Source organism: Chelmon rostratus, chromosome 5 (assembly GCF_017976325.1).
Source record: "Chelmon rostratus isolate fCheRos1 chromosome 5, fCheRos1.pri, whole genome shotgun sequence".
Taxonomy (NCBI): domain Eukaryota; kingdom Metazoa; phylum Chordata; class Actinopteri; order Chaetodontiformes; family Chaetodontidae; genus Chelmon; species Chelmon rostratus.
The window spans coordinates 19029320-19057286 of NC_055662.1; the positions used below are offsets into that span (position 1 = coordinate 19029320).

General features: G+C 41.0%; 2 protein-coding genes across 3 annotated transcripts; both read right to left on the minus strand.

Annotated features, from left to right (window-relative positions):
• Positions 1-1481: 1481 nt before the first annotated feature.
• pggt1b (protein geranylgeranyltransferase type I, beta subunit) lies at positions 1482-16623 on the minus strand. The gene is made up of 9 exons (XM_041936817.1): positions 16495-16623; positions 15774-15892; positions 13790-13854; positions 13102-13253; positions 12778-12910; positions 10920-10965; positions 8811-8995; positions 7814-7922; positions 1482-5302 (listed from the first exon to the last, which is right to left on the minus strand). The coding sequence occupies exons 1-9, from the start codon at positions 16620-16622 to the stop codon at positions 5136-5138; spliced, it is 1104 nt and encodes a 367-aa protein (XP_041792751.1). The 5' UTR covers position 16623; the 3' UTR covers positions 1482-5135.
• Positions 16624-16908: 285 nt separating this feature from the next.
• LOC121607019 (coiled-coil domain-containing protein 112) lies at positions 16909-23643 on the minus strand. 2 transcript variants are annotated; one of them, XM_041937669.1, is made up of 14 exons: positions 23599-23643; positions 22936-23057; positions 22253-22374; positions 21887-21976; positions 21540-21615; positions 21041-21167; positions 20309-20425; positions 19965-20102; positions 18550-18662; positions 18320-18446; positions 17916-18083; positions 17514-17612; positions 17260-17378; positions 16909-17137 (listed from the first exon to the last, which is right to left on the minus strand). In XM_041937669.1, the coding sequence occupies exons 1-14, from the start codon at positions 23641-23643 to the stop codon at positions 17107-17109; spliced, it is 1494 nt and encodes a 497-aa protein (XP_041793603.1). In that variant the 3' UTR covers positions 16909-17106. The 2 variants fall into 2 exon arrangements, with proteins under 2 accessions (XP_041793603.1, XP_041793604.1); XM_041937670.1 differs by having other exon boundaries at positions 17260-17374; positions 22936-23632.
• Positions 23644-27967: the final 4324 nt, after the last annotated feature.

Here is a 27967-nt window from a genome sequence, read left to right on the forward strand (position 1 = left end):
CCACACAGGTATAAGTTGACTGCTCAACAGGGGACCAAAACCACACCCAAACTCCAGCTGCAGCTGGCTGTCAAGGCAGCCTCTCCAGGCGATTTTAATCTGGGTTGGGCTTGACTCACAGGGGAAGAAAAGACATTTCAAACCTTATTTTTCCTTTTTTTTCAAATTGCTTTCCAAACTTGAGAAAACATAAAATGTGTGATTGAGTGCAGTTTAAATTTTTAATATTCTGTTCATCCTGAATGGATATCTAAGTGCAACTACACATTTGTCTGGATCAGATTACCCAATCAGTGCCAGCAGTGAAGTCAGCGACTGTGCTATGCAGCTCCCAGGTGGGACTCTATGTGTGTTTGCATGTGCACCCTGTATCCAGTGCGACTCCCCTTCCCCCAAGGCTTTTAATTAAACCTTAGTCACTGACCGAGCAAAGAACAGGGGGGGGAAAAAAAACATCATCAGACTGTGTTACTGTGAAGCACAAGTCATCCACGTTGCAGATGAATGAAAGGCAAATTCAGAAAAACGCTGACAAGTTGTGATCTTTGAAGTTAAAAATAGAGCATCAACAGTTCTGTGACACGCAACCACACAGTCTACCATGAAAGGAAATAAGGACCGGAGATAATCATACAACACCCAAATTTCCTTGTAAAAGAAAAAGGACTGTGGCGTAGGCTACTTACATCTTGAACGGTTACAGAAAAGGATGAGCTGAAAGACATGGAGGCACGATACACTCCTGTTATGACACGTTAGAGATGCATGTAATGTCTCATTTCTGACTAGAGGCAACAATGCCTGCCTCTGATTTGACTTCTACATATTATCTGAGCGCAAAAGCCCAGGGCTGGAATTTAAGAATGATTCTAAAAGGACCAGAAACGGGGCCAAACATTGATCCAGATCTTATGGGTCACCAGAGGAATGAAGATATTTTATCTTTCTTCTTTCCGTTATGCAAGGTCACTGTACCTTTGGATGCAAGATGTGAACAGACCAATGGTTGTATTTAAAAAAAAAAACAAAAAAATAAAAAAAATAAAACATGATAGATTTCGAAGAACAAGTGATTGTCTTTTCTTTTCTTGTGGTGCAGATCTGGATTAAGATTTTGTTTTCGATTTGGGGGATTTCTTAAATGATCTGGTGACCCCATCAGGCCACGGACGAGGCTTCAAGGAAACAACCGGTCTAAGTTTCTAAATTTACTGTGGATTTTCATCGCTTGGTGATAAATCTTAATGTTTTTGGTGACTCAATGACCTTTCCTCGTAGGGCCACATTAGGACATTTAAAACAAGATTCAGCAAAAACTAATGGACATTTTGCTCTTTTACTTTGCACAAGATATCACAAACTAACTTTTCTGCTGCTCCCGAGAGGAGAAAACACCTTTGAGTTGAGGTCTGCTCAAGAGAGAGCTTGCAAAACATCTAAGTCACACACAAACACACCAAAAACAGAACAACTGTGAAAGTTAGTACGTGTTTTTATTCACCATAAATACAGTATGCACCGCCAAGCTAGAATCAACATGACTGCCCTCAACTTCAAAGCTCAAGTACTATAATACATCACATAGCAACATTTGCATATCCAATTCGCCTCACTGTCTCTCTGATGTAGCTGTAAACATTTTTCATCTTGAGCACTTGCACAATAGAAGTCACATATTTATAGACATTTACATATTTATCTACACTCAATATTTCTACAAAGCATAGAAAAAATAAATTCCATTACATTTATTGTTACATTATTTATTATTACATTATGTATACAGTATTAGTTGATGATAGAGCAAAGGTTTGCGACCATTTGTGGCATTTTGGCTGCATCTCATTAAGACTTTCACAGTCCTTTTAACATCACTGGAACCAACACAGCTTTCGCTGCAGCCATGTTAAAAGCGCAAATCCATGGTCCCCCGTTTTCATGCTGTGGGACCGAGAGCTTCGACAGCGTGACGTAGCGAAAAAAAGGGAGATGCGATATAACGACTGCAGAGATGCAGCCTTCATCTGCAGTAAGTGGCAGATCCATCCATCCAATCTTTCATCCCGTTTAAAGTCGAGTAAGCATTTACGAGTTCTGTCTCCATAAACTCTTCCCTCCGTCTGGAAATATATGATCGCAGGATGGGACAAAGCCAGATTCTGGTAAAAATGACTTCTACCAGTCAAGCTGATGTCTGATTGGATAAGTGAACTCTACAAAGACAGGAGGAGGAAAAACTGTTTACAGAGTAGGTGTTACACTTCCTGAATGTTTACAAAGAGCATACACCTTTCCTCCCCCCGCTCCGGAGAACACTTCTGCTCAGTGCCTTTCTTGATAGAAACAGCCAAGCTAAGCCCAACGCTGTACATTTCAGGAGCATTCAGAGAGCAGTGACCCAGAGCAATGCTAGGTGAGGCACATTTCAGCATCAAGTTTGAACGCCTGGTCTTGCTATATGACTCAGCCTACATAGGCTAAGGACAGGACCCGGCCGCTGGGAGTTGTGTAAGCAGTAAAAGTCTCTTCAGAGGATGCGTGGAGGACGTGGTCTTTCTTTCTGTGCATTTTTCACTCAGGGCGACTCAAGATTTACTTCAGATTTAGAACATTTCATAACTAAGTAGCAAAAACGACAGATACCAGAAATACTACATGTTGACTACTTCAAAAGCTAATTCTGTTGAGATGTAATTTCACATGATTTGTGTGTCTGAGGCTCCATTCAGCAGCTGCAATTAAGTCATATCTGAACTTTTCCAAAGGTGAAATTATAAAAAAAAATAAAAAATGGCAGAAATCGGCAAGATCAGTAAGTGTAGCAAAGCCTATTGTCTTAGGCAAAATGGTAACATAAAACATGTATATAAGTGATGCAGTTGGCCAAAAAGAATTTTTTTTTGCACCAAAACAAGGCTGTATAACACTGAGGGTTTGGTTGGGGTTCAGAGAGGAGATTCCAGCCTCTGACAGTTTACGTTTAATAATGGATGGGTCAGATTATTTATTTATTCACCTCTCCGCCCCTCTTCTCTCCTTCCCTCTGTCTGCCTGCTCTGTTTTCTACGTCAGAAAACGGGGGCAACCTGGCGGGAAGGAAGACGAGGCCAAGAACAGCTTCATTTTAGGTGGTGGAAGGGAAACCACAGAGGCCGTATTATTTTTAGATGTAGTCAGAATTGATGCTACACACAGTAGACTCCTGCAGGTAACGTGTCACCGTGTTTCTGACCTGCTGTGATATTGTCTGCTGGTCACTCGTCGTCTCGGGGAGCAGGTGTCTGCTGTGGCAGCAGTCTTATAATGAAAGGGTGTGGCTTCTGTAGGGGGAAATGTTGCTTGCTGGGAATTAGAGCATTCATGTGATGAGAAGGCAAGAACAGCCTGAGATCTGCTGAGAATCTCAGTGCCTATGTGTCACCATGTTTGTATCTTAGTACTATTTCCAATTTGTAGCTCAGCTAAAAGGCGAGAAGGCTGGAACGTCGCTACAAGCACCTGTGCAGACAGTGGGTCGTGCTTCAGAGAGTCCAGAGGTGCGAACCTGGCTCAAGTCTTAGTGGAAGTCAACATTTTACGACTCAAGGGCAAGTGTCCAGCACGCTGCAGAGCAGTTATTTTGTGTAAGCCGACTCTTGCTGGCGCATTCTGCTTGCGTGCATTGTTCTTTGTTTTTGCCCTGCGTCCTTTTATGCTCTGAAAATAACAAGTCAAATTCCCAGTGAGGCTCAAAAGAATACATTTCCCCAAGTTATGATACCACTGTCTCATCTTTTCCTATTGATTTCTGGCTGGCCGGTGCCTTGCAGGGATTATGGAAGCTGGTGAAGGAGGGTAGCTCGGATCACTTCAGGGTTTGCGAGTCAGGGGACGCGCTGATAAAACTGACAGCTTCTACCTTGCAGGAAAGAAGGGATGTTCCCCCTCTTACCGCATTCCCTTAAGAGGCCCAATCTATTTTTCTGTTAGCCTCAAGAAAAATTAGAAACCAAATTACATTTTCTGTGATCTGAAATGATGACGCCTGTAGTGGACCTCATTTTTTAAATCTTCTGTCTGGGATAGATAAGTCATAGATTTGGCCCTTGGGGTGGTTGTTGGCTCTTAGCTGACATTTCCACGAATTCCACCCCAGCAGTTCGATTATCATTTAAATCTGTGAACAAAGCCTGCAGTGGTGAAACTGAAGGAGATTCACCTGCCAGGCTGGTATCACCTTTGAGATCGGAGAGCTCAAGGCTTTCAAGAGGTAAGGATGGAGATGTTAGGAGGGGAGAGAGGCAAAAAAAACTCTGTACAGGGAGGACAGTGCCCTTTGTTGTCTGAAAATGTATGGATGCTAATCTAAAGGAAAGATATGGATTTGTCTCAACAGTTTCCAAATTTCCCCTCAAACTCACCACAGGGGCCGTACTGGTTTGTGAACAAAAATGAGGAACTTATTTGTTATATTTCTAAATATATGAGACATTATTCGGCGATAGCAAACACATAGCTAGTCGATTCACCTAAAACTAGACCAGCAAACTCAAAGAGTGAAGCCGCCAGTCACTCCTGAACCAAGACACAGTTTAGACGTCCCCTCCTCGGGGTCCCCGTCTCAGATTTTGAATCACGCTTACTTTGAGGATGCCTCTTACGTCCATGTGAAGTGAGTCAGTAGTGTTCATCCTTGGCTAGGAGGTTTACAGCAGATTGTGTTGTTGACTATGATGAGGCTGAGGAGCAGGAAGCTTCCAAAACATCATTATCGAAAAAGTTTGTAAAATTGAGGCATTGAGGAATTTGTTCAAGTCTCCAAAGACTCAAAAATTGACTTTCTGGCACATAATTTACTCCCACAAACCACAATGCACATTGTTATTTACTACAGTCTACGAATAAAAAGGCAGCAAAAAAGAAGTGTGGCATATATTGCTTAACAGAAAAGTCACTTTAAATGGACTTAAAATGAGCTCCGCTAAGTTACTTGTGTGTAACTGGAGCCCAAAAAAAACCTTCCTGATTCCTGAAATGATGAGGCCTCTCAAGTGAGGGGCCAAACGTCTTCAAGACACACAGCAAAAGTCCAGTTGCCTTTGACTGACTACTGTTACTGAACCTGTTCAGAGCCAGAGCTGTGGATCATCATGCTGTCAGTGCTGTCTGCTGCAGCTGCCAGTGTTGACCCTCCATGTCTGCTGCAGCTGCTGGAGGTGTTGAAAGGCTCTCTGGGTGATGTTAAGAGCTGGGTGGACCTTCCTCAGACTGGGTTCTCCGATCAGAGACAGACCACACAGCCCTAAGTAGGCATGGAGAGGGTCTGGTGGGCAGGAAAAGGAGGGAATGGGGTACAGGGGAAGACAAGGGGAGGAAAGTGAGAGATGGTTAACATGCATCACAGCAGAAGCACCTGGGTGTGACAGGCCTGTAAAGCCGATCATAGATAAGACGATGATGGTGTTTGTCACCTCGCTCTCCATTAGTGAATCGATAAAACTATAACCTAATTTCCCTTGAAAAACATTGTTATGCAGAAGAATTGTTTATGCTGTACTGCTCCTTTAAGATGATATTAATAATGTACAAGTTGGCCCCATGACCTTTGTGTCCCCTGGGACCGGAGTAAAAGCTGCGCAGGCCAGTAAATGGAGCAGTAATTGAATTATAATGAAATGACAGATCACTGGACACAGACATCAAAATCAATCAAAGCACCATTAGCTGCATGAATCAGGATTCATCAGGACTCACATTCAAGGTTGTACAGAAGACATGTCTGGATCAGGCCAAGGTTTTAGGTGAGATTTGATTAATAAAATATTTTTCAAGATTTAGATCACAAATTGTGATATATATGGCAGTTGTACACAAAGTGACAGATGAAACAATCAAATTTATGTTTTGGACTCTGGCTAGTTCAGAATAATTCATTTGAACAACAGAGCTTTGCAGAACATTAACAAAGTAAGACCACAATATCATTCCACTGATAGTTGCTTAATGATAATATTGAGTTATCACCCAGCAGCACTTCAGAGCATCGGCCATTTATCTTTTGATTTTGATAAGAATTACTTAAACCACATGCTGAACTCAATCTAGGATTAACAGAGGCAATCGTTCCACTGGAGGGGGTGTAAGATAAACAGTAATGGGCTCGTGCGCCCTCTTGTGGCCATCGGATCCGCTGGACTTCAGATCATGGATCCGATGGATTTTTCTAAACTCTGCGGTGAAATCAAGCCGTCAGTACCTGGATGGTTTTCTTTAAACTTGCAACACCTGATTTTTTTAGCCACTTGGGGTTAGCGGAAAAGTGATGAGCACAGCACTGCATTATACAGAGAGACACATCATCACCTTTCAGGTTGATGTGGTGAGCTTGTTTGCAAACATTTGCTTATTTACACATTCAGCAGTTACGGAGCAACATTGTCATTAAGTTGGAGTTTCTGTCCACCTGCCGGAAGTCCAATATTCACTCACTGTTACCTCTGGTTTTGGTCTCTACCAGCTTCTGAGGTAAATATCTGGGTCTTTAGCTGCTCAACCCTCCACTGTGTCCACCCGCTAGTCCCAGCTAGACTTTGTCAGTCTGCTGTTTGGTGTGAGCAGGTCATGCACATTGAGTTTTTAGAGCGTTTTTGCTGAAAACAGCTGCCTGCTGCGATCAAAAACGACTGCACGAGAGCGGTGAGAGCGAACCAAACAGTAAATATGTACACAGCAACAATGAACTGAAACTCCATATAAAACTTCATAAAGCAGGGAGGAGCTGCCGATTCAGGTTATTATTCTCTGTGGGTTCATCACTATAAGCGCCCTCAAAGCATTCCCTCAAACGTGCATCATTAAGGGATGGCTTTGTTGCTCATGATCACACAAAATTCACCATTGTTGGACCATTCCACTGATCATGAGATCCGACCTATGCATTTTGACAACGATAGACTGTCTGCTGTCATGGTTATACAGGCAGAGATGCTCAGACACAGTAAGGATTAGGCTTTCCTCCATGTTGTTTTGGTTGTTCGGTACATTTTCACCAAGCAAAGAGCTCGGTGCTGTGCTGTTTAGCGAAACAAAAACAGTCCCTTCATTTCCTAAAACTCACTTTTGTCCAGCAATATTTACAAAGCTTTGTCAGCGGAGCATCTGTTTTGCTTCATTATTTCTTCCAACATGTCTTCCCTGCGTTGTTCCTGTAATGTGAGCAGCTCGATCTCCCGTGTCCTCGGGCTGTCTACGAACAATCGCCTCATCAATTACACATTACAAGGGCGAGCAAGAACACACCACTGAAGTTTCGGGTTACAAGAGCTTTTCCACTGATCTCAATTGAAAACTGCCAACCACAACTCCACCCTGACCTCCCTGCACCTGTGGAGGGCAGGGTAGAAACTGTTCAGCCCAAAGAGAGGAAGAGGAAAAACTGAAACTGCTTAGTTCTACCACCTTTTTGTCCTTGAGATCTTTGAAGCTATGGAAAAATCAACTGCAACAATATATTGGCCTGAAACCTCTATGTAGTCTGTGTTTTGTATGTTTCCACCGCATGGACATTAATCATGCCATTCAACTCCACTCCACTCTTGTGGCCTTTACAGCAGTATAAAGGTACACAGGATTTGTGTCACTCTCACCTTGACAGAAATCCCCCTACAGATACAACAAATAGCAACACAGACACAAGACCCATATAAACAACCATGGCAGTATTCTGTAATTGGCTTTCCACTAGTCTCTTTTTATTTGCACTCTGTCTGATACCCCTGAGCGTCTACTGCCTGATGGGCCTGTAATAGCCACCTCTGCAAGCCAACTCATTTACCTGGATGGCTGTCCGGCCACTTGGCGAATCCCCCCACCAACCGATCCTGCGTGGACAAGATGAAGCTCCTGTTCTTGTCAAAATTCGTATACTGGAACACGTCTAACAGCTGGGACGGGAGAGAAAGTGAAAGAAGAGGGTGAGGGGAAAGGGGGGGTGATGGGGGAAAAATTTTAGCATGACAGTTGGGAGCAGACATTAAAACGAAACATATATACTTCATATAAATCAGAGAGTTGTTCATTATTTTGAAATGGTTCTTCTTACAGTTTAGAATATATTTTCAATTGCAAAGACACTGAGCATGTTGTGTTTCTCAAGCGAGATATTATTGCATTCAATTTTACAAAGGTCGGTGACTGCAATCAATGATAAACACGTGATATTTTCTATACAGGTATTCAGATACTAGTGGAGAGAACATCAAGTCTCACTGTTTGCCATACTGCACTTTTGCCATATACAAATATTTTGTATGAGTATGCACATTTGTCCCTCTGGCACAGTTTTGGCCCAGAAATTCACACTTTTCCTGCATTGTATTTGCTTATGTGTGCGTGCGTGCATGTGTGTGTGTGTGTGTGAGAGAGAGAGAGAGAGAGAGAGATAGAGTGTGTGTGCATCCCTGGCTTACTCATAGCTGTTTGCAGTTTAGCTCAGACTTTTCTGCACAGTGTGTGCATGTATGTACCTCTGGCAGAGTTCTGACCCACATGCTGAAAGGTTTACTCACAGTTTTTTTGGGTTGTTCATGTATGTGGGTTTGAGAAGTTAAGCCAGTTGTTTACGCAGTGCGAGCATATACAGTGCTATTTGAAAAAAATTTAATAAAATAAAAAATGCTCCATGTTATTTAGTGCATGCCGACTCATCTCTCACCCATGTGAAAATGCTGCAAAAGTGCTGGAAATCTGAGGCAAAATACTTTAATGCACTAAACATGTTAATGCAGGCAGGAGTGTATCTGCGAATTTGTGTCTGTTACACCAGTCTGTACCTCGAGCGTAGCTCCCACCCAAAAGGAGTAGCATGTGTCTACAGGTTTGTTGGGGCGCCCATGGAAGCCGGTCTGCTGCCTCATGATACACCAGCGTCGGATCCTGTCCAGCTCCCGCTGACTCAGCGCCTCCTCCAGTCGACCCATCAGACACAGAGAGGCTATGGCGCAGTACGTCCAGCCACCTGGACACACAGGCAAGCAGGTGCATGACACATCCATATGGTGGTATGGGCAATTTGTAATACAAATCCATTTAATCAAATGAGAGTACTGATTTCTGACAATGCATTAAAATTGAAAAGCCTCGGCATGTTTTCATGACTGACAACTAGATGACTACAGGGCACTGCAGTAAAAACAGAGGGTTTGTCTGCGTGTGGGCCCTTTCACTGCCAAATATTTGATTAGCATGCTGCTACTTTAAACCTTTCCTTGGGTGTTATCGCAACGTGAAGCGACTGTATATTTCCTGTGAATATACAGAAATGCATGCTGATGAGGAGAATGGCAGAATTTTAATACTTTCCTAAACAATAATTAGAGACTTCTGAGTGGAATAAAGATGCTTTAGACAGGGACTGATGGCAAAGCGTCTTTACCGCTAGAATTATACAAACATGAGTGTGTTCGTAGATTGATGACAGGCTGTTATCAGTACAGCCACAAGTAGCAGCTATCCATCACCTTCTACAACCCAACTGTCAACTGTTTTCATTGTCACCGAGCATTTAAATCATCCCTAAACGTTACCACTTGGCCTGGCTGCTTATCTGTGCTTGTGTGTGAGGGAGAGAAACAAAGACAAGGTGGGGTGAAGTGTGTGGGTCATGGGTGTAAATCTGCCAACGTGTTACACTCGCCTCCAATCAACCATGTCTAGCCTGCTATCTGCTGGAGGCACGGGAAGATCAGAGGGGATAAATATAAATCTGGATCAAACAGCTGTGGGAAATCCAAAACCACTTACTCCTACAGCAGGTTGGGGACAGGCATATGCTTTATAACAATTAAAATACATTTTAAATAAAAAAAAAAGCTGCTTTTTGGCACCCTTTTCTATGAAGATGAAATTCTTCACACCTAAACATCACTATTTTTCCTTATGGGCCACAGTACATTATCCATGGAAATTAACAACTGGGAATTTTTTTGTACATTTAAATTGCAAAAAAGTCTGTGTCTTCAGAAAACAAGATGACGCAGCCTAAAGAAGCAGAAAATGCTGGAAATATAGAGAACGCAGTGAGATAAAAGCAGAACACTGAATATGTACATACTGAGAAACTGAATTTCTTTCCCTGGCACTCAGCATCTGTGACACCATGTTGAACACGGTGGCTCAAACACAATTATCTACAAAAACAGTGTACGAGTCTTTGCACACTGTGTGGGAGGTCTCTGCGCTGAACAAACACACACTTCAGGGGTGGATGGGTAATGGGCATCTACTGTATATCTCTAGTGATGTGTAATCAGCCCCCAGACAAAGAGTTGGCTGGCTTGCAGAAGAGAGCCGAGTCTCAATGAAGCCTGTAATCATAGAAGTTTATCGCAAGGAAGGAAATTACCAGGAGGCACAAGGATCTGTCCCTTCAAGCAGTTTTTAATTCTACAGATTCCATTTATGCATTCAGTCCATTAACAGATACGCTTCCTGCCAAAAATGTGACTATGGATGTGTTCCAAGCAGTGCTTAAAATATGTGTGTGTGTGTGTGTGTGTGTGTGTGTGTGTGTGTATGTATGTGCGTAGGAGGAAGGCTTTTGTGTCACAATAATAAGGTTTAATTTGAGTGGGGGAGGCATTAATGAGGACAATGTATCTGCAGAGATTTTATTGGCTAATCCTTTAAACCAGTTACTCCCATCAGCCACTTTCATGCCCTCTACCATGACACAGCCAACGCACCCACAAACGTTCTGATCTCATATGAACCTTTTGGCTTGAAATTCAAAGTGTTGTTCATGAACCAGGCTTTTAATTGTGGGCTGTGGGCACAGTTTCACTCCTCTCCCCTGACCTGCCACACCACCTGATGTATGTTCAGCTTTCAAAGTCACATTTCCAAAATCAAAGTATAAACAGTTAGAAGATGATCGTACTCACCATGTGACTCTCGCCCAGCTCCCTGGCCAAACCCATTGTCGTATGACTGTGCAGAGCACAAAGAAAAAAGCCATTCAATTAGCAAACTATATTTTATCTGGCAAGAAAGGCTAATGAAAGAGATTAGTGTCAGAAGAGGCTGAACTGCAGACATTTATTCAATGCATTTATTAATACTGAACCTATATTTAAAAAATATATATATATATATATAAATATACACATTTTAACACCTACACCAATAGACCTTCCCAGATGTTTTAACTGGCTTCGTAAACTACAGAATTGCTCAAATGAGACGTGTCATTGTCAAAATGAGTCTCGAGGCTTCCCATTTGTTCCTACAAGTAAATGCATCATCAGCTTGCTAGCTTGTTGTATTTCTTTCAAATCTTACTTTCTTTCTTGTATTTTGCTGTGTTGCAATCGCATTTCAGCAGTTACAAATTGCATAATCTCATGAAGGAAAGAAGACCACTGAGAAACAGCACAGCAGAGCTCTGGGTCCTGAGGATGAGCAGAGAAACCACTTCTTTACAGATATTGGTAAGGTGATTAAAAATAACACAGATCTAACTTAATTTTTCATTTGCCATTGTTTAGCTGAACTTCCTATTACTGTTCAATCTCTTATTATTATTCAGGCTTTAGTTATCCACATTTGCAACCTTTTGGAACTGCTTTCTCAAAGTTTGAGCATCAGCTTGTACCTCTAACTCCAAAAATCTTTTGCAAGAAGTGGTAACGGTCCCAGATGTGTTTTTTCATTATAGTCTACACCTGTTTTTTCTTTGACAACTACGAATCAACTTTCTAAAAAAAGATTGCCTATCAAAAGGAGGACACACAAGTTCAAAAACAGATGGCTGCCACTTGGGAAAACCTAACAAGGTTGAGTCCTTGTCTGCTTGTGTGTCTGGTCTGATCAGATCATAACAATAAGATTGGTAAACGGATACCTGCCGCCACCCAAATGTAAGTGAAACGTCAGTGCAGCTGGTAAACTTGTCTAGTGTTCCTGGGCTTTTCCACACAAAGCCACATATCATCTGGTTTCTGCTTAGATGATAGATACTTAGATGCACCAACAACCAACTTGCATTGCCAAAGACATTTTCAGAATCCACCCACCAGCATGTGGCCAGTGGACACATATACTTTTCAGACATGATTCACAGTTATTTGTTAACTAATCAACAGAGCTGTCCCTCTCTCGTGTGTGTGCGTGTCTGTGTGTGAGAGAGGGCCTTACACACCCTAAGCTCAATAAAGAAACTACGTCACGAAACGGTCATGTGTTAATGTCAAACTTAAGCGAAAGTTTAGAGATGAACGGGACTATCTCCCAGCTGTGGGGGACTTGAGCTGTACAAGAGACTGACATGACGAGCGTGAAGACAATACCTCACACGAACTGCTTTGATGTACAGTAAGCCACATCTGATGGAAAACACAAACACTGAGGCTAAAGTAAGGGTTGAGTTGAACATCAGGCAACAATTGGACAAAAATATCACTCAAGTGCCACATCAGAAACTTGGAACATGTCATTTGTCTGCTAGTGGGGTGGAAAAACCTCTGCTGCAGCTTTAAGACCACGATGCACTGCTCAAATCCCTCCTTCCAGTTATTAGAAATAAAATATTTCTGGGCAGCGTGCCACTACTGAAGGTGGGTGGTCTATTCTCCCCATTCAAGTGGAGAAGCACTGCAATGAATGGTGCAGAAACAGGGGTTGTACCATTAGGGGGCAGTCCTGTTGGCCAGGAATACAGGTCTCATTGTATCCATTCATTAATGGTGCAGCAAAAACTTTAAATTCTCCCCACCTCATTCTACGTTTTTCACATCTACTCACCAAACTTCCTCTGATGTACTCTATGGCCTTTTGGATGTCCATGCCTGACCAGTCGTCCAGCATGTAACAAATACTGGCTGCGCAGTAGATGAACCGTATATCATTTTCACTTCCTTCTGGCACAGCGTAGAAACTAGAAGCAAGAAGGCAGACAGACATAAAAACATAGAGTTACAAGAACAGTTCAAAATCAGCCAAATGTCTACATTCAAAATTTGAGAGTTAATGTCAGTCCACATTAAGACTGCTAGTGTTCACATGACCTCAGGTGGATCTGAGTCAGAGTGCCAGTGCAAATTTGTGTGTGCGTGTGTGTGTGCTGACCTGCCATCCTCCAGCTGCAGCGCTCTGAGACCAGCCAGACAGGCCTGTTTGTTAACCCGGCTCAGGTCGTCTCCCAGTATTAGCAGCGAGCACAGTCCAGTGTAGGTCATGGCTACATGGCCACTGTCATATGGATGGAGCACACCTGGACCCTAATGAACATATGAAAATGAGATGTTATTCATACAATCACAGTAGACAGACAAAAAAACAAGAGATTAGTAGTTATTAAAACCAACATCTGGAGAAGAAAAAGCGGTTTAAAAGCAATAACAGAAGCAAATAGATCAAGTATTTAGCCAAGTACAGACAGCTAAAATAGACCTTCTGGGGGAAATCACTTGGGTTGACATTGCTGTTACATCTAAAAACTATGTCTTCATGGGGATAGAGAAGTATTACCAAATGTGAGAAATACATCTATTACAATGACTGGTGATATCACAGCTGCTGGGATGATGCTAATGAAACTGGGAATGGCCCAGACCCCCTGATGTGAAAGAACAGATTAGTACAGTGAGATTAAAATGGCTTAAAAATCAAATATTTTTAAACGGATTAATGCTAAAAAAAATAGAGAAACCATGGGATCCCAGCAGTCAATACCCAAAACATATCTCTAGGCACAATGTCTGGTCAAATTTGGCATCAGGTGTAAAAGCAGTGTTGGGGTAAGGAGGGGCAGTACCTTAGTGCTGTAAGGAATTCCAATATGTGACGATCCTCGAAACCCACAACGACTCAGGTTGGTTTCTGGAAGGCATAACAGGGGGAGGGCAGGCAGATGTAATGAATACTCATCATTGTGTAATGGTTAACTTCAGGAGAAACCGAAATAAGAAAGCACACTCTCACAAATAAGGTCTCATTCTTTGTATTGACCTTCAGCAAGGTTCTGCAAAGATGCTCAACTCGCCACAAAAAAGTGTGCTGCTGCCATCTACTGGCCATAGTAAAAAACTTCACATAGAGCAGAACCCAGTGAGGAGAATGGCATCAAACATCAAGGAGTGTACAGCATGCTGCAAACACAATTCCAACATATGACAACCTAACTACAGAATATTTTTTACATGTGTCAAAAGTCATGTGATCTGACCAACTTGACTGTCTTATAATACATGATCATGTTACACTAAATGATAGCAAGTGTTATGATTATGTATTCTTGAGTTTTTAACCTTCGTTAAAAAAACAGAGAAGCTCTACAACATTCATTTATTTTCAGTGTGGTAATGTTTTAAACAAAACTGTCTGCTAACTAGCTTTGATTTGAAAATGGTGCCTACAACATCATCAGGGACAGGGGGCATGTGGCGTCGATGCACACACACATTTTACATAGATTAACTTGACATACACATACTAATTAATTCAACACACCTGCGCTCAGTTGGATTGCAAAGACATGCCCATCAACAACTGTTAAAAAGTCTCAAAAGCTTCAAACGTCAAATGTACTTCCATACTGATGATGCATTTGGAAATTTTTAAGTGCCTCCCAAGCTGTATTTTCACACCTAATCACAAGAAACCAAGCAGACACCAAACATATGGCGGCAGCAAAAATGAGACCAATCAAGCACAGCTATCCCAACGTGATTTCTGTTGATGTCTTGAATAATTAACTAACTGGGCATCTAAACAGATGGCACAGAGTGGCTTGTTAGGGACAGAAAAAAACAAGTCATTAAATATTTAGAGTCCAACTTTCCCAGATGAACAGAGGTACGGTTGGAACAGGTTAGGTGAGGAGGACACCTGGAGGCCAGTATCTGTTTCACAATCCAAGAAGAATAAAACTATTTCACATAGACTTTGAAGTCTGACAACTCTGAAGTTGTCTGAAGCCCTCTAGGTGACCTCCCTCTCTGTCTGCCACCCTGACGAAACCATAAACCCTTGCACACACTCTCTCTCACGCACACTCTCTCTCTCTCTCTCTCTCTCTCACACACACACACACACACACACACACCAATTTACCTTAAATTTTGTCATTTCCATATGAAACTCATTTAAGCTTTACATGTTTTTCGTGATCTGATCGTTCACACACCACCACCTGCCCCACTTGAAACCTTGGATGCCTGTACCAAATGTGCCCATTACAGCAATAAAGAGCATTAGTCCTGCCCCTTCTAAGCTGGCCCCTGCACCACTAGTCTCTCTCCCTCAAAACATTTTTTTATAGACTGCTTCTTTCTTCTGTCTGTCTCAACAGCTGAAAGAATACTGAGAATCCCTGTCCTGCCAAGTGTCAGAAAAATCCAAAATCCTGGACATAATGACAAAGACAAAACAATGATTACTCTGTTTGATACAGCTCCCAGAAGGCTTTGACTGCTCTACCTTTAGACTCAGGGGTTAACAGCAAGGAAACTGGGCTGACATGGACTCAAGCATGCTATTCCAGCTTCATTTGCTCAATAAGGTGCTCAAGAAGTGTTTTTATGCAGAGGATGTGTTGTTAGCATAGCTGATCATTATGACAGCAGTTTTTTGAATCCCTGTGTCAGAGGTGATTACTTCATTCAATTTAATCACGATGGAGTTATTTGCTTTTGATTTGCTGCTTTGTGTTAACCTTTTTTGTGTCATTCTTATTGGCTATGAATAACTTCAGCTTATTTACAGTCAGGTGTAAAGAAATGAGAAGATATGAGACTTACGATCATCTGTGGGCAGAACCTGTAGTGAGTAGATCCACTCAATCAGTACATTTCTATCAATCACATCCAAAGCGTCCAGCACGTCAAGACCAGACAGGGCAAAGAATATGATAGTTAACCTGGAAAGAAGGCAGAGAACAGTCTTATTTCTTCTATTTAATACTGATGGATGTAAAGACACACATATATAAGAACCGTTACAAGAACGAATGCATGGTTAGAGCTAAGCAACAAATCAGAGGCAATGTAAAGTGTGGCAGTGAACACACACATGAGATTGCTGGGTGATAAAACACAACTCTAAACGATGTTTGTTTGTTTTTTTTGTTTTTTTTTTACAAAAGAGTCTGATTAGCCGATACTGTGGTTCTCCGTCTAACTGGAGAGATGTTTCTAAGTTGGCAAATGAAGAAACTGACCAACTTTACAGTCCATTTCGCATGGAGTTCACTTTCAAATGAATCTTATTCATATAATAAAAACTACTAACAATGACTAATGAGCTTCACAGGCCGTCGTGCCTGGCTGTACTATGTTTCCTGTCTCACTACATGTCGGTCTGTCATAACTTCACTACCCTAACTGACATTAGCAAGGACGCTAGGCTAAGTAGCACTAGCCTCCATTTAAAACGGTTGAACCCTAGCTAGCTTGGATGCTAGTCAAGTTCTTCCATAGAGCATACAAATTAGAGCAACATTTTTTATTCCAGTAAATGTACCTGGTTGTTTCCAGCGAGGCGTATCTCTCAGGTAGCACCTGAAGCGTTCTCTGGAAGAATCGTACATGTCTATCTCTTAAAAAGTCTATTTGCTCAAATTCTTCAAACTGGCTCTCCTCTTCCGCCATCTTCGCATCCGCACCTATGAGGAATCTTTTCCGGTACGGTTGTTTTTCAAAATAAAAGCTCACACAGCAGCGCAATGTAAGGAGAGATTTGATTTCTAACCTGTAGATATTGCACAGACTCATCTTCTTATATATTACTTTTGGACATTTTTTGAATACATATATTCAATAAATATTGCTTGAAAGCTGTGAAAATCAAATAACACACCGACTGTTACCAGTCCACCATTTTATCAGAGCCAAAATAGATCACCAGCAACAAGAAGTTGTGAAATTTACACAAAACTGTAATAACACGCTTTTATTGAAAATAAGAATTTTGCAAAATGTAAAATAATTTACTTAATGGATTGTACAAAACTACAGCAGCACACTGTAGATTCAAATAAAGGCACAATCTGGTTGAGGTACCATTGTGTAAATTTTAACTAAAATTGCACTGAATGTATTTAAGGACTGCTCAGTTGGCCTCCACAGCTGCTCGTCACAGGCCTTGTCTCCAGGTGGGAACAGCTCTGCAACAGAACAACAGGGATTTCAGTGATTTAGCAAGCAATCACACATTATCACCCAAAGCACTACTTAATAGAACCAGAACTCGGTGACGGTACAAAAAAAAAACCTGGTTCATTCAGACCTGTGAAACATCTGTGTCACAGGCCCTGCTCCTGAAGGTCCAATGTGTTTCATTCGTTCCTCCCATCCCTTAGTGGGACGACTAAGTCTGGAGGAGTCTCTGCTGACGTGACTGTCTACCTGAATTAAGAACAAATAAACATTGTAACCATGTTTATTAATGATTTTTAGATTTTGCGATTAAAACAGTTTTCTTCTTGTTCTTGATTCTGAGAGGAATTGTGACACGACTGACTAGTACACTGTGCAACTGACCTTCTCCTTCAACTTGGCAGCGATTCTCCTCTGTCTGTCCTCTTCCTCTTTTTCCCTCAGCTGTTTCTCCTGAAGCTTTGCCTCCAACTTGTGAAGATCCTGCAGAAAGACAGAGACAAGCTTTGTAATTTACATAGTATGCTTCTCATCTCCTAGCCTGGAAACCAGACAAATGTCCAAGCTCGTGTCTTATTTGCTTTGGAAGATGCATCTGGTAGCCCCCCCGGCTCAGACAGATTTCCATGCATCCGGGTCCGTGTCAGGGATATCACGACTGTTTATCACATATGGGTGGTGGAATTGGTCTGGTGATGCCAGATCACATCCCTGAAACACATCACAACCCCACATGACAAAAGCCATGCTGGTCTTGTGTTTCTCGGTGATCTCTACGATTCGTACCCTTTCATTAAAGCGTTTGATGCCCTTTGCTGCCTCCTTTCTCCTCCTCTCCATCTCCCTCTGTTCCTCCTCTCTCCTCTTCCTCTCCTGCTCCTCCTCCTCCTCTCTCCTAAGTCGTAGCTGCTCCTCAATGGTAAGCTTCACTTCGAGCTGGCGGCGACGCTCTTCCTGATAGACAGAAATCATTTTGATTGGTAAAGGTAAATATCCGCTGAGGGCACCAACCATACACCTATTTATGCCAACCTTTGCTCTGTGTGTGCATTGATTATCATGCTAAATAAATCACCAAACACTCATAAACACACAGATAAGCACGCAGCAATACAGAAGCACTATGTCTGCTGATAAATAGCCAAACTGCAGTTGAATGACTTCTCACACAAATACATGCACAGAAGCACCTTTGCCTGTCTTCTCATTTGTTTCTCCTCAGCCATTCTCTGCTCCTCTTCCTGCTCCTTGTTTCTTCTCTTCTCTTCCCTCCACTCCTCCAGTCGCCGGGCCGCCTCCCTCTTCTCCTCCTCATTCCTAAAACAGGAGAGGGCAAAGCACACTAAAACAAACGTGACACGTGGACTCAGTGTCTCCGCCTCGTCTTTCTGTTTTTAAATCTATTCTATTTCTAACTCACCTGTGTTGGCGGGCCTGGCTCTTGGCCTCCTTCTCCCTCCTTTCTGCCTCCTCCTGACTCTGTATCCTGGTCTGGCGTTCACGTTGCTTGTTGGCTTTCCACCGCTGAATAGCCTACGTATGGTAAGTGGTAAAAATGGAAACCACATAGTATTTATAAGACAGTACCACAGCTTCCAAAAAAGGTCTTTCTGATCTCCTGGCTATGCCATGTTTATACAGAATGAAGATGATTCTAATTAAGTTTAAAAGCACTGCAGGCATACTATTGGAAGCTAATCAATTTATAGTAAAGGTTATAGTAAACTATTTTTTACATGGTTCATACAGTTTTTTAAAGAGTAAAATTCAAGCACATTTAAAACTATTTCAAGATACCTAACCTACAACTTACCAGATCCTTGAAGCCTTTATCGCCACATCTATATTATTAAAATGAATGCAATTGCTAAAAATAAAGTTTGCAGAATCCCTTTATACCCACAGTAATCAATGTATATTGGCACTTTGTTTATTTTTCTAGCAGTTCAGATTAAGTTTGACTATATGTTTTGATCATGATCACTTAATGCTAGCGAATGCTAGTAAGGGATCAACCAAGGACTTACAATGAATGAATTGTTTCATTTTAAATATTGACATTATTTTGATTGTGAAGTGATTGTGACGATGAACACCAGATTCTGTTGAAAATCAAGCATTTTTCAAGGAGTATATTCAAATTTAAGTATATTCCTAATTTTGAAAACATAACAGTCAAACAAAAGCATTTTCCAAACCCTGGCCTTTCCAAACGACTTCATATGACCCCTGATTGCACTTCCAACCTGGTGGAGTAAAGATGACTCTGCCCATTTAACTGTTTTTTTTGTGTGCAAATTTGTCACTTTTCAAATACTCTAGTGAAAAAGCAACTTTGTCAGCCACCCACAATGATGCAGCTGTTCTTTGAGCCAATCAAAGGCATTACACAACAGGCCTTTGTCAAATCTGCAGTGATGGTAAACAGTTCATGGTTATTAGCACTCCTCCATTCTGACTTGAGGTGGGATGATAATAAAATCACTTCCAGGGTGTGGAATTTGGTTTGACTGCCTCCAACATTTTAGTTAGATATGCATTTAATTAGAACAAAATAGTCAACAACTGAATTTTGAAGGTATTAAAATTATATATATATATAAATACAGAAATGACGAACATCTGTTTGGGTTTTTTTATTATTCTGACAAAAATTGATTCAATTCACTTGTGATGTCAAGAAGCTTTAGCGTAGGGAAGGATGTTGCGCTTTTTCTTCCTCTTCATTTTCACATGCTAGTTCTCATGAGCTTGTGAGGACTGCTGTGTTTACCATGTACCTATCCAAAAGAGATTTCCTACTGAGCTCATACATGTTTTGTCACAGTTCTCTACCTCTCTCTTTCTGTCCTGCAGGTACATCAGCTCCCGATGCCAGTCCTCATGTTGCTCTATCTCCTCCAGTGTTTTAGTGGGAAGGTACAGTTTGGCCTCTTTCCTGTAAGCAGGTTGCCCACTGTGCTTTGTCCAGACCTATAAATCAAACAGATTAAAGTAAGTCAGACAGGAACCTTTGATTTGGCATCTGCTGAAGTTGCCTGAGGCAAAACATTGAGCGCTGTTTGTTTAAGTATTGGTGTTCAGTGCTTGTGTGCAATGACCTGCAAGTGAAAGGTGTCAAAAAAAATTCCATTGCAGCACAACTTATTAAAAGAGACCAAATGACAATAATGTCTTACTTTAAGAAAGGCTTGGTGGTCATACTGGTCCCAGCCACCACAGAGGCCTCCTGTCTTCTGCAGGAAAGCTTCCATTGCTCTGACTTCCGCAGGGAGGTCTCTGTCAGGGGGTTTGGTCTTGTGGAAAAGATTAAGCTATGATGAAGTGCTGCATGGCTGAGAATCACACACATGTTCTCTTTTGATAACACTTTATATTAAGGCACACATCATCACCATTAAATAGTTGCTTATTAGCATGCTTTTTTAGCATACTGGCTCTTTATTAGTCATCATAAACCACTTATTAATGTCTTATTCTGCATGACTATAAGTGTTTTCACTAAACAGCCTCCAAATGACTGCTTATTGATCATGAGAAAGGAAGTTGTGCATGAATTATGATCTTAATAACCTGATCCTAAACCTTATAACCACCAGAATAAGGCATGAATGACTGCTTTATAATGAATAATAAACAGCCAATATGCTACTAATATGCAAGCCAATAAGCGACTAATTACTGGTGAATACATGTATAATATAAAGTGTCACTACATTTTATTATGATTTCAGGAACAATCCTGCATGCAGAGACATTTTATATCTGTCTATGAGCCGAAATGCAGTCAAATCTTGTCATATTTATTTATCACACTTCTGTACTCAAGCAGAAACTTCATTGTCTTTTCATTGCATAAATGATAGACAACAGATAAAATACAGAGAGTGGGAAGATGAGGGTCGACAGACCTTTCCAGCAGGAGCTGTGGGTAGTTTGGGGTCTGATTTGACAGCAAGACTCCAGTTTTCAATCTTCTTCTCATAAGCTGTGATCTCCTGTCTGCATGTCCTCTCCTCCTTCAGAAGTTCCTCAAAGCTGAGAGGAGCAGGGAAACGCAAAGGAAAGCTATTCACAACATTTTTATTACACTATTCATTGCCAGTGTGAAGCAAACACTGAAGAGTAGCCATTACTTGACTGCCTACTTGGCTGTACTCACTTTTGTTTGCTTTGTCTAGGAACACTCTGCTGGGGTGTTTTTACTTATTTATCAGGATTTAAATATGTACTGAATTATATTAAATGTATTTATCTCATTTTTATGATATTGTGCTTTTCATGTACAGTTTATAATAAGCAAGTTAAGTTAAGCTAAATGTACCATTTATTATTGTGTTAAAGTGCATTACATTTTATAGGGTTTATACTTTTCTTGTTACTAAGTCAAATCATTCTATATCCCGTTACCATGACCGCTGTTCCTCTTTTAGGGTGTTAATTGAGATTTCCACCTCGGACATTATTTCCTTCAGTCTTTCAATCACTGGAAATCCAAATAGAAATGCAGAAACATTATTAACAATTGTATACATAAACATAAACGTATCTTATTTTCATTTGTACACTTATGCTATAACAAACACCATGCTTTTATTGAGCAGTGCATATCTTATATTGATATGGCAGAATGGCAAAAATATTGACATCAATAGTGACAAAAAAGTACTGATTGTCTCACAACATGGTTGAATGAAAAATAGAATAAAATTGCATGATTGTTTAAAAGGTATTGTGAAGATAGATACAAAACTTACACTCAGCTGTTGGTTTCACATCTATTAGCTGTCTCTGAAATTTCCTCACACCATTATGAATTTTCACTAGCTGCTTTTGAAGATTCATCCCTACAAAAAAATGCAAAGAACATTATGAATAGCAGTTTTCATCAAAGTGTTGACGGTGGATGTTCCCTTTAACATCAGTTTACTGCTATGACAAACCTTCCATGAAGCAGTCAGAGAGGGCCATCACAGGCAAAGAATCTAATCTAGATATAAGTCTCTTACAGTAGAGTACGTTATACCTCATGGCAATAATACTGACTCAGAGGCCCTGCCACGCTAGTACATTTAAATTTCTAGGGGAAATGTTAAGATATTGTAATGCAAAGAAAGACCCACTTTCAGCATTTCTTTCTTCCTCCAGCACTTTCTCAAACTCTTCCAGGTATCCAGACACATCTGTCCAGCCATTCCTTCTGCATTGAATACCCAGTGTCCTCTCCTTATCCAACATTTCAATTCTGAGGAGAAAGAGGAGAAAAGTGAAATGGTTATATTACATCACTGACCAGTGAAGAGACACTGATGTTTACTCTTCACAAAGCTCAAAGACTGATTTAATGTGTTACAGTCATTAAGTTATTACTTACATTGACACAGTACAAATAAGGAAATGGGCTTTTACTTTTCTGTTTTCAACTTATTATTACATTATTACACAATAGTATAACATGAGTGTTATATGTCTTGTTTACAGTGGTGACTCAGCAGCATCAAATCTGCCCCTACTATTGCTGAGCATGTATAAGAGAATAATACTTCTACTTCTCATACAAGGGATGTGTGTGAAATAATTGGAACTAAAAATTATATGCAAACACAGATGAAACACGGGGACTAAACCAAACAAACAAACTTATAATATTATGTGAACCAATGCAGTAATCTTGCAGTAAATGGCATCTTTTGAAGCTCATATGGCAGTTTTGTTTGGGACATTAATATGTGTGTGGTGCTGTTGGATACTGTATCTCTACAGTAAAGGTTAAGTTCATGAAGACTTAGAATAACTAGTTTCTTACTGCCTCCTGTTCGTCTCTGCTTTTTTGAGAAACTGTGCAGCTTTCTGTCTGGCCAGCCTGGGATCCACACTGTCTGGGGATGACGTGGAGGGCTGCTGGACACCGGAGTCTTCCTCTCCCTGCTCAAATTCATTCAGTTAAGGAACAACAGAAAAGCTAATCATAATGTAATATATAACAACAATCGCAGGAATAAATGTAATCCATTTTTTGATTCTAGAGTTCCCCGACGTTGCGTCCGATAATACAAAACTGCTTTCTTCGTCGTTTAGAACCAATGCACCGTATGTAACTAAGTAACAAACCTGGCATCCATTTTCGGACAGCTAGTCAATAATTGTAGTAATCCGCCCTTTTGCAAAATACCACGGAAACACCCCAATAATCATTGGAATAATAACAACTGTACATCGGATTGGCAACAGTATATCTGTGGCCAGCGAATGTATACTAAAACCATAAAGTTAGAAACCGGTTTCCCTCTCCTAAAACGAAGCTAACGTTAGCTAGCATTGGTTAGCTAGCTAATCAGTCGTTCAGCTGTTCCATGTCTGCTGCTTTCCCTGAAATTTTACACATTTGAGACGATTAAAATGTTGCTAACAGCCATACAGTATATGTCAGTTTAAGAACAAATGCAGGAAACAGCTCTGTTATAGCTACCGAACAACGTTTAGCAGGGCACAGAGTGGTTGCTAGGGTGGCCATGTTTAGGTGAATGTGTAAATAAAACAAACTTTATTTAAAAAACACACGCACGGCTGGCAAGCACTCCTGTAGTTAGTGATTCAAACCAGCAGAGGACGCTGCAAATGGTTAATCGGCTGTATGAGCCTGAAAGACTGGACCAGACTGGAACATGTTAGATCCAATTAGGGCTTGGTGATTGGGCTACATGATGAGAGGCAAACCTGCTGTAACCTGGAGACTGTAACCATGACGACAGACTTAGATTAACCAGAGTGCTTTACCTTCACCAAAGAGTTTGTTTTCATGACCACAATCTTTCCCTACCATTAACCATGTGGTTTTATTGTTTAGCCTGAACCCTCAGGCTCCTCCTGTAAGCTCACTTGTTTTCCATGAGATAATTAGACTGAATGGTTGTAAAATAAATACTGGAATCAGCCTTTAAAATACCCTCCATAAGTTTTTACTTGTTGAATTTTAACTCACACCAGGTTGCAAAACTTTTCCACTTGAAAGTGACATTTAATTTGATTTCTGCAGCCCAGTTCCTGAGAAACACCTGAGTGTACCCTGCTACAACTAGACGGTTAGAGTTACCTTTGCATCTCACTCTCTCAAATAACTGCCCAAGGCCTTGGTTATTTCTGTAACAGCCTTTTTATAATGGCCAACAGCTATAATTATTATGAGAGCTGGCCAAGCGACAGTCAGGGAGAAAAGAGGAGCGAGGAAGACAGAGTGAGAGGGAGTATAAATAGAAACCTAAATCCATTATTGAGTGCAGATTTTGGGGATGGTCTTTCCCTTGGGTGCAGAGGCAGAGTTGTCATCGCAACATAAATAGTAACTGCTCTCCTTAATGAAGAGTGTTACAGTTTCCTGACTTCATCATCAGCCAAGGGACTCACTTAATTCGATAAATGAGACAATCAGATGAACTTTCCACTGGTTGGCATAATAAATCAGACAAAACATGCTGGTGTAAAGGAGGGGATTTCCAGACAAGGCACAAAAATGGGCACAAAAATATAAATGTCACAGAGATATTAAATTCAGGTCAGCACTACACTACAAGTATACAATGGCACAAACTGGAAATACGCGAGTGAAGTACAAATATCTGAAAACTGTAATACATGAGTGACTATACTTAGCACCACTGCGCATGACAAAAAATTAGCTGAGTAAACTCTATCCTTTGAAGAAGATAGCAACAGTATAAAGGTCTGGAAGAACAAATAAATGGGTTTAGATTTCAATTTTTTTTTTTTTAGTTTAAAATTAATTTAGTTCTTTTTGACACTTTCTCTCACAAGAGGCAAAGTGTTTCCCTCAAATCTTCTCTTACACTGAGAAGAGAAGGTGATTTCAGAACTGGCCCAAAACTTAACATTCGTCTGAACTTTGAGTTGAAACACTTTATTCTTGACCTGCGGGGACTAATGTAGAATAGGTGATACAGGCAAGAGGCAAAGTGGGGAGGAAAGAAAGACTCAAGCCTATTTGGAAGTGTTATGAGACATGATCCCTGTAAACGGAGAGGTCAGTTTTGCATTCATTGACAGACGAACGCTGAGCTCCCCTCCAGCCATTTCTTTGAGTTAGGCCCGCTTATTTATGACATCTGCAACCGTGTTTATTTGTGCGTCTGAGTTGTGTCCGTACTCGTGCACCACTGAGTGAACTGAGTGTGTTAAATGCGTGTAAACCTTTCCTCTTGCTGGCTGTCAGACCGTTACTAAACGGGGGTTGTTTTCAGTAAACATGCCGGCTTTTATAAGGGTTAACTACGTGGTCAAACACACATAAACAACATGCACACATAAAAATGCACACCTGTACACACACACACACACACACACACACACACACACACACACACACACACACGCACAACTTGTTCTGACACCTGACTGGTGCTGTAATTGTATACAGTGTTAAAAAACATGATCTGGCTACGTCCTGCACATGTTAGTCATGTTAGACTCAGGCAGGCAAATGCACATGCACCCGTGAGTGTGTGGCCATGTTTTACTCATGTTGTGGGGACATAAAACTGGTTACACAGTCACATTGTGGAGACTCACCTTCATTATGGGGGCAAAATGCAATTCCCCACGATGTAAATCATTACATTTTAGGGTGAAGACTTGGGTTTAGGTTAGGGTGAGGTTAGGTTTAGGTTAAACTTAGGGTTAGGGTTGGGCAAGTAGTGGTTATGGTTATGGTTAAGGTAAGTCTCCAGGAAGCAAATGTAATGTCCGCAAAAATTATGGAAATACGTGCGTGTGCATGCGCGTGCAGATCAGTACAGTCCTTGAGCAGAGTGTGGTAGAGAGAGATCTTGGGAAGGCAGGGGGGAAGTGATCAGACTGATTTCTTCTCCTGCTGTGCATTCATACTTGTTCCCTCTCTGTTTCTCTCTGTGACGTCAACTCATCAGAGTAACTCATACTTGCAGCTAATTCAATATGTGTGCTTATGTAAGAGCACTGTCTTGTCACATGTCAACTGATGAACTTCCTGTCTGTCTGTTTCTCCAGCAGCTCGTATCTTTTGTCCTTATATATATTGGACAGTTTTACATCTTCAGACCTCTGAAAATGACTGAAATGTAACAATGTGAAGATCAACCTCACAACTCTGACTTTTGCAGCGCGTGACAAAGGGGTCTCAGGTTGACTTTGCTTCCATGTGAGGGTACAGACTGATGCAGAAAGAAATAACACTGCAAGGTTAGGAAAGATAGCCATGAATTCTTGGCATAGAGACCGTTATGATCCCCTGAGTTTGATTCCTGATTACTCCAGCAATCCTCTGACCTTTCATCTAACACCACCAGCAGGTCACAGCGTCCACTTGTGCAGCACTTCAGCTCATACAGGATAGCTGGAAGGGAGCTTTAGTATAAAAGCACATACTTATTACAGCTATTTGGATGCACCTGTCTTGAAATGTAGATTTTGTGGCATTTGCATGTATGTTGCAGCCCTAGAAACCTATTTAAAATTCAAGTAACAATAGCTTTCAAACATGCCCAAGCATCATTTAAGAACAAACACAGCAGCTTAAATATTTTCAACCTTTCAAAAACAACACATTTGATAACAGCTGTAAAAATAAAATGTATGTAAAATTGAACTGGTGATACATTCATTATTTCTTACTCACTGAAACTTTGAAACTTTATCCAAGTATTGAATTATACACCCAAAGAGTGAGCTACTGTATATCAGTGCTTCCAGGAAGTTAAGCCCAAATTAGAAGGAGCATGAGAGGCTTTTGACAACCCTGAATGTCACTCCTGTGTGAGTGAGAAAAGTGAGAGCGCATCACTCTTCAGGTCACATGACGTTTGTTTGGTTGATTGGATCAGGAAAGAAGCAAAACGTTCTGCTTATGATCAGAAACCTCATAAAAATGTCACAGCTTGGAAGCTGCACGGCTCCCTTTTGATTGCCATGTCACTTAAATCATCGGCCATTAAAGCGATGCTCTTACCCGGAGAGCCTCTCACATATACACTGTGACATAAGTCCTTACTTCACCCACACACTCCACAGTGGCGGCCTTTAACTGCTGTCCTCATACGCCCTGCTGAGATGATGTTATGTTCCTTTTCTAAATAGGGTGATGAGGTGCTCAATCTTAGATAGCATTTTTATATACATATAAAACAAAAGAAATTTGAGATTTAAAAGTTCATTTTTGACCCCAGATGCCCCCCAATAACATGCACCAAAATGTCTGTTTCAAGCTTTCGATCGTAGCACATTGTCTTTATCATCTTTCAAGACTTTTTACATTGCATCAAGACTCCCATGATTTCAGTTTGGTCTTAACGAATACTGTAATGCTCCTCATGTATTGTGCATCCAAGTTAATGAGAATCAGCACCTTTCCAGTCACATTCAGCCTGAATACAGTCTTAACTCAAAGGAAAAGTTTGATATCAAGAAATACTGTTATTCATTTTCTTGTTAGATGAGAAGATTATCATTCTACACCTTTCATGCCTGCGTTGTAGATACGAGGCTGCAGCCAGGAGACGGTTAGCTTAGCTTATTTTAGCATAAATACTGGAATTATGGGGAAAAAGATGGCCACACTCTGGTCAAAAGGAACAAAATCTGCCTACCAGCACCTCTAAAAAAAGCATGTGAAGCTCACTAATGAACATCTTGTGTATTTAATGGACACAAAACTGAAAAGTGCAAAAATGACAAATTGTGGATTTACTTCTTCTTGTGTTTTGCGTAACTGTCCCCAAATCAACGTGTCTTTTAAGCAATGTCATGTGAAAGTGTTTGTCCACCCAAAATGTCCCTGCTGTAAGTACAGT

Coding starts and splice junctions, on each gene's coding strand:
- pggt1b (XM_041936817.1), bottom strand. CDS start 16,622: ATGGCGGAAGAGGAGAGCCAGTTTGAAGAATTTGAGCAAATAGACTTT. Junction 15,893..16,494: donor GCCTCGCTGGAAACAACCAG/GTACATTTACTG, acceptor CCTTCTTTCCAG/GTTAACTATCATATTCTTTG. Junction 12,911..13,101: donor CTGCAGCTGGAGGATGGCAG/GTCAGCACACAC, acceptor TCTTGCTTCTAG/TTTCTACGCTGTGCCAGAAG.
- LOC121607019 (XM_041937669.1), bottom strand. CDS start 23,643: ATGGCCACCCTAGCAACCACTCTGTGCCCTGCTAAACGTTGTTCG. Junction 23,058..23,598: donor GCCCTGCTAAACGTTGTTCG/GTAGCTATAACA, acceptor AATGAATTTGAG/CAGGGAGAGGAAGACTCCGG. Junction 21,616..21,886: donor TGTGAAACCAACAGCTGAGT/GTAAGTTTTGTA, acceptor TTGGATTTCCAG/TGATTGAAAGACTGAAGGAA.